This window comes from Olea europaea, chromosome 10 (genome assembly GCF_002742605.1).
Source record: "Olea europaea var. sylvestris chromosome 10, O_europaea_v1, whole genome shotgun sequence".
In the NCBI taxonomy this organism is placed as follows: Eukaryota; Viridiplantae; Streptophyta; class Magnoliopsida; order Lamiales; family Oleaceae; genus Olea; species Olea europaea.
This window is the reverse complement of record NC_036246.1, coordinates 43,075,393-43,082,605: the sequence shown is the minus strand read 5'-3', so window position 1 is coordinate 43,082,605 and position 7,213 is coordinate 43,075,393. Positions and strand designations below refer to the sequence as shown.

At 32.9% G+C, this 7,213-nt stretch overlaps 1 protein-coding gene across 1 annotated transcript; it reads right to left on the bottom strand.

The window, feature by feature from the left end:
• Positions 1–4,109: 4,109 nt before the first annotated feature.
• Positions 4,110–6,364, bottom strand: LOC111402371 (probable receptor-like protein kinase At1g11050). Its single transcript, XM_023030612.1, has one exon. It carries the CDS (start codon positions 6,214–6,216, stop codon positions 4,339–4,341), a length of 1,878 nt encoding a protein of 625 aa, XP_022886380.1. The 5' UTR covers positions 6,217–6,364; the 3' UTR covers positions 4,110–4,338.
• Between the last annotated feature and the right edge of the window lie 849 nt (positions 6,365–7,213).

Genomic DNA, 7,213 nt, shown 5'->3' with positions numbered 1-7,213 from the left:
CTTGATCGCCCTATAACTACCCACTTTCTTTATAGTGGCCATTTTGTCATGCAACTGTCCTTTTAACTGCTGCCATTATCTTGTGTCGTTCAACCGCTTTCGATTGAACCTCTTGAGTCGTGGAACGTGATAAAGTTACTTTAGCAACTGCCTTAATAACTGCATCATAATGCGTTATGTTTGTTGATACCTTGGGCGACTTGAAGATTTGGGCGAGACTTTGGACGACCGTATGCCACTCTATTCGTTCAGACTCTGAGCGACTTGCAAACTTGGACGATGGCGTTACCGCACTATTGGGCCCCTTATTTGGGCATTCACCTTGATTCGTTCAATTGGATTTCGTTCTTTGGGCTATCTGATTTGGGGATCCTCCAATTGGGCTTTATTCTCTAGGCTGTTCGATTTGAGCTGAATTTTTATGTGTCAACATATATATTAATAATATATTGAAAAATACAGCAAAAACCTCCGTTGATTTTTTTTTTTGACATTTAATAATGGACATATAGAAATTATAAGTTGTCATCATAAGTTATGTTCAATGAATTAAAAAGAAATTTTGCAGCTTAAATGAATTGATTATTCATTTTAAGTTGAAGTTACAGTTTTATACTGTTATGGTCTGTTTGATTGTAAAGATGAAATTGAATTGAATTGAAAATGAATTCCAAGAAATTGAATTGCCTAGAAATTGTTTTCTTGGGAATTGTAAATTATTGTGTTTGATTGGTATAATTTTCCATGTGAAAAATGTTGAAATAAAATTGTTTTTTGGTATTCATTTGGCTCTCTTTGACATGAAATTTGTCAATTAAAGGAATATATTTTACTGTATTGGGGGTGAAATCTATTTTCATTGCCAAAAAAAAAAAATTCAAGAAAATTATCTATTTTTTGATATTCGTTTGACTTTGTTTTACATAAAAATTGCTAATTAAAGGAAAATATTTTTTTTACAATAATTCTTAGAATTTGTTAACTTTGTCAACAAAAAAAAAAAGAAAAAAAATGTTACAATAACCAGGAAAACCAATTCCCTAAAAACCAAGAAATTTTCAAATTTTAAGAAAAGAAAGAACTTGAATTCCATGGAAAAATATACCAATCAAACACTTTAAAAGTTAGAAAATATTGTTTAAATTTCATTTTCCATGAAAAATTTTGGTGTATCAAACACACCCTTAATATATTTTCAAGAATTCATAGTAACTTTATTGGTTTCTATTTTTCTATGTTCCTCTCTCTCTCAAATTTTAAGAAGAGAAGACAAATATAAATTTTTTTCGTAAAAAATATTACATAAAAAATAAAAATTGAAAAAATGTCATGCTAAAAGTATATCAAGAAGCTCGAACTAATTGTAAAAAACAAAAATACTGATTATAAATTAATATATGAAAAAGATAGAGCGAAAAAATAAACTTTTTAGATGAAAAAGTAATAGAAATTAAATTTGAAGATAATAAAATGACATAAAAAGTGTAACGCAATGTAACATCGTAAGGTAACATATATGATTATTTTGATTTTTTTAAGTATTTATGACGATAAATTTATAAATATTTATATATTTTCCTATAAAATATTTTTTTCATGTCAAGCAAATATAGTACCATCGCAATAGTTTTTATTCCACTACACTTTATATACACATGATTAAAATAAATGTTTTATACATACACGAAAAATAATTTATATATATCTCTAACCAAACAAAAAAATAGAAAAGAAAATAAATTTGTATTTATTATAATTAGAAATAGATAAGTTTTTATATACAAAATAAAATAAAAAAGGCAAGAAAAAAGGTGAATTATGAACATTTTGTTTCATTTGCTCCAAATTTACGCTTTCTTCATAGGTGGGTAGCGAGCTCTCTACCTCTGCACATTCTATACCGTAAATGGAGTTCGATTTGGTATACATACTAGACGAAATGGGTTTTATTAATTGATTATTCTTGATTGATTTGGGAGAACGATGCTACGGAAGTAGAAAAATCAAATCTTAGGACTATATTTCTAAAGGTATGATGAAAATTAGTTTTGATTTAGTCGTATTTCTCAATGATCTTTTTTCTTTTGCCGTCATTGGAATATTTGATTTATTTGTTAAATTCCGTGATCTTTTTTGCTTTTGCTAACACTGCACCCACTTTTATATAAATTATTATGTATTGCGTTTTATGTTGAAAGGTTTACTTTGTTCAAATGCAGTAGGAACTGATTATTATTTCTGTATTTAAACGATATTGGTTCCCGTTCGAGAACACCATTGTAAAATTCGACTTGAATGCTGCTCGTTTGAACTGATCGATCATTTGTTCGAGCTTTTGCAGTTTGATAAAAGATAACCTTGTTTAGAAGGATTAACTCGAACTCGATTATTCGTATTTAAACAATGAGGAATTTTATACCTTGAAAGATGATTGATGCGGTGAATTAGATGACCAGCTTTCCAAAACCTTTTTCCTTTAAAAAAGTACAAACGTGCAACCATTGAATTCTTCCTGTTGGTTCACTCGTGAATACCTAGAAATAGGCATAAAAAATACGTTGATTCATAGATAATACCAAGGACTTAAGACTCAGTTGATAAAGGCCATATCAACCTTCGAGGTAACTGACGAATGGAAACTTTGGCCCGTAAGGACACTGATAAGTGTGTTTTTGCACACTTATTTACATCACAAACATGACTTAAATACAAGTAAAATGATTGAATTGTTACTTAATTTTGTCGAATTCATGCAATATAGGTGATTCTATGGAAATGGTGGAATTCAGGAGAAAAGAGCCTAAAAAGGACCAAATTGGAGCAAAATGAAAATTCAGGGACCAAATTGCAATTATCTGAAAGTTGATCCAAATAAACACATCAAGCAATTGATCAAGCTAAGCACCAATTGGAAGTTATAATGGAACATTGGAGCAACTAGAAACAAGAGAGGAGGTCAAGGAGTGAAGGAATGAAACTTGAGGATCAAAATGACTCAATTTAGAAGTTCACTCTACTATGCGGTCGCGAGTAACCCTCCAAGGATTAAAAATGCCATATTTCATATATCTATGCGGTCGCATAGGTTATGCCTATGCGGTCGCATAGGTATAACCTGTGCCCGATTTTTACAGTTTCCTTATATGATTGCAACTCTTTTGGTAACCTAATTTCGACAGGTTTAAATAGCAAATAAACGTCCAGAAGCCGCAAGCAACGAATTGGGAGGCAAAAACATTCATTTTGGAGAGGATTTGAAGGCAAGAATAAGGATTGATGCGAAGATTTATAAGATTTCTTCAAATTTTGATAACTCGGTGATGTATTTTATTCAAAACTTGATAGATTTCGTTATTTTTATCATGATAGGCTAGATTTCTGTAACTAGGTGATCGATGAACCATGTAATTATTATTAAACCTTTTATTTCATAATTTTGAATTCATAGTTCGATGGGATTATTTGAATGAATTATATTGATTTATTTATTTCCACAATTAATGTGCACTTAATTTGTGTGAATTTGGTGGTTTAATTCTGAATTTGAGAAAATTGGATTAAACTCGACATATATAATTCATCATAGGGTCCGATAGGGGATATAAATATACTCTTATGCCCTATGTAAATCTTTAATTGCTCACAAAAAAAATTACATGCGTTCTTGTATAATTGCATCCGTCATAGAAATATAGGCTGGTGATTTATGAGAATAGGTTCAATACATCTCGAGAGAGAGTATTGAATAGATTTAGGAGCATTGATTTGTCAAATTCTCATTGGATTATTAAAATTGAGAAATTAGGGTTTACTTAATAATTATTTGGGGATTCGTGATCCTAGTGCATTCGTTTTACATAGATTTTCATAAATTGACAATACATTTCATTTATTTTCATAACATTTCGTAATTGAGTCATTCGTTAAGTGAATTTGAGTAATTAGGATTTGATTTGAAATTAGGATTTTTCAATTTGGGGATTTCTCCCAAAATTAGGGCTTTTAAGTCTAAAATTCATTTTAAGTCAATTAGTTTCGGTTAAGGCTAAAATAAATAAAATTGAACTACTCTTTCTATGTGGGACGATACTCGGCTTCTAAAGTCCACTTTATTACTTGTCACGACCCGTACACTTGCGGTAATTTAAATCGAAAGAAATATTTTGCGAACAGACACATCTAGCTGAACCCAAATTTACTAGGAATAACACTTATTTGTTATATATTGCTACTTATAATCAACAGATTATCAGAAAAAGTAAGAGTCAAAAAGTTTGATTTGGTAATACCAGTTTATTTTAGGCAAGTTGCATTTTCTGACTGCAAGATCCTTACACTTTAAAATTTCTGCTGTATCTGATTTTCATTACTGCTAATGCTTGACTTTGCTCCCGATGTCAAACTGTTGAATACACTGTACTGTGATGAAGACCAAGTCGCATTGTTTGGTATTGCAGATCGAAACGACTCGTGGCTGAGAGGCAATGGCCGGTCAGGTAATCGTGGGATATCGATATCTCCCTCGAGCATCTTTAGAGCATCAGCAACGGTAGGTCTAAGGGCTACCATCACATGAGCACAGAGAATGCCAACACGAACAAATCTCTCCATTACTCCCTTTGGTCCTTCTCTTCTTATCGACTTGTGGAAAATCTCTTCAATTTTTCCTGATTTCATAAAATCCCACACCCAATCCGTTATTAGAAGTCTTGAAGATTCTGTTGCATCAAGCACCCTTCTTCCGCTCATAATCTCTAAAATCACTATGCCAAAGCTATAAGCGTCACTCTTCTCTGTCAATTGTCCACAGAGAGCATATTCCGGTGCCAAATATCCATATGTTCCAGCTACCCTTGTGGTTAGATGAGACTGGTCTTCTGTACTTTGCTTAGCCAATCCGAAATCTGCCACTCTTGCTTTCATGTCATCATCTAGAAGTATGTTTGTAGCCTTTATATCACGATGATAAATTGCTGGTTTGATTCCATAATGCAAGTAAGCAAGCCCTTTCGCCACTTCAAGAATTATGTTCTTGCGCTGAGGCCAGGACAATTGAGTCTTGTCCTTGAATAAATGATCATCAAGGCTTCCATTTGACATGAAATCATATACTAAGTATCTTCTTGTGCCTTGGAATTGACTGCTCGTGACACAAAAACCCCTAAGAGAAAGAAGGTTTCTATGTCTTATCTTGCTTATGATCTGTGCTTCATTGATAAATTCGTCGTCCCCTTTTGTATCCAAATCAAGAATAAGCTTGATGGCCACTTCAGTCCCATCTGAAAGTGTTCCTTTATATACAATCCCATATCCACCGTGTCCTATCATATTGCTTTGGGAGAATCCATTTGTGGCTTGTTCTAGCTCAGTTATATGAAACCATTTGGCGCACGTTTTGGGCAAAATCCTTGACTTTACAGAACTCACATACTGTTCATGCATTACATCCTGTTTCTTTTGTTTATCCCACTTTCTGTAAACCATGAATACAAAAAAAACAACAAAAATTCCTACAACAGCCCCCACCAACCCGAAAACCAGTTTCAGTACAGTTTTCGGGCTCCAGTGGTTCGATTTTTTGTCACTAATTGAGGGAGCCAAGGGCAGGCCTAGTACACAAGCAGCAGTCCTTGGATCTTCTGGCCCAAAATCATTGACAACAGCAGCAGCATAGAAAATAGTGAAGTAGAAGCATTTGGAGGAATTGCGATCTAATGAAACTAGGAATGAAGTCACTTGCATTCCTGCATCTAAACACAAACTACAACGAGTCAATCCCGTCAAGTCTTCATTACAAGATGAATCCAGCAGACTTGATGATCCAACCTTTTCGATCCAATCTTGTGTAGTTGTAATTCCAGCACAATTTGAAGGCCCATTAACAAACTCACTTGTATCATTAAAGCATGAACTGAAAAATGGCCGAGACATGAATATATTAGACAGCTTTTCTTGGAAGTTGGCAATGCAAGAAGACGAAGAGTTCTCGGTTGGGAGATAGAACATTGAGCTTTCTTTGAGGTATTGGGCAAGTCCCATGCCAAAGACGCTGCGAAGAGTTTGGCAGCAACTGGTTTGAACAGGCTCATGGCAAAGGCTCGTGTCCCATGGGAAGGTTTCAACATAATTGAAATCAATGGGGCACGAAGAATTTGCAGAATGAATGAATAAATAGAAGAACATGAGAATAAAAGGGAGAAACTGAGATTTGCCCATAATGTTTTTCTTTGTTAATTTTTCAAGAAAATTTGTGGGTTTTCATGTTTATGTAGTTATAAAAGATTTTGATTTGGAAATATTACAGTCAGCATCAATATTGGCTGCCGTGGTCAAAAGTGCACGTTTTAGTTGAAGGATTTGCTTTTAAAAACGCAAGGAAATGTGCTGTTGGTCAATTTGAATAGGTACAAATGTTTTATTCCTATTGTATTTTCTTATGTGATAGTGCTTGACCCTAAGGTGGGCAAGGTCCATTTCAATCTGGTTTTGAAGATAATCGGATCAAATCAAATTGAATACCTAGGTCTGGGCATCGAGTGGGTTGGTCAGGAATCCTCCATTATATTTTGGGTATTTAGTAAATGAAATTATTCGAGTCCTTATAATTACTAAAACCAAACCCAAACTCGAATCGTCGGTTTGGTTGGGGTTTGGTTCTATTCGTAATATATATAATAAATATTTTTATTTAGATCCTTTCGATATGTATACCCAACACGCTAATACTTGACAATATTTGTGTAAGGGAGAAAATCCAGCTAAAGTCTCTTTAAGACGCTAAGAAATTTAGCAAGATGACTGAAGATAGTGGAGACTAAATACTAAGATAAGATGAGAAAATTAAAACACTAGCAAGTACATTACAGTTTGAGAACAATGATTTTTTCTTAATTCTTATTTGGTTCATACGTGAGGAAAGCTAGAGCCTGTAATTTAATGATTGATAATGCTTAAAATTTTGTAATCTTAAAACGAATTGACCTAAAAAAAATACCAATTAGATGTATAACTATATAGTATTAAGAAAATGCTGTCCATATATTGAACTCGTTTTATTTAAATAAAAAAACAAAAATATATTTCAAAAGAGAATCACGAATTCAAAATAACTAAAAAGTTACACCACATTGCAAGCTATGAATATATCACACGTTATAAAAAAATTAAAATTCACTTAAGTTTGTAAATATTGCAAGAAAATAAAAAATTCGAA

What these genes read in the sequence shown, in the direction of transcription:
- LOC111402371 (XM_023030612.1), bottom strand. Translation starts at nt 6,216, where the DNA reads ATGGGCAAATCTCAGTTTCTCCCTTTTATTCTCATGTTCTTCTATTTA.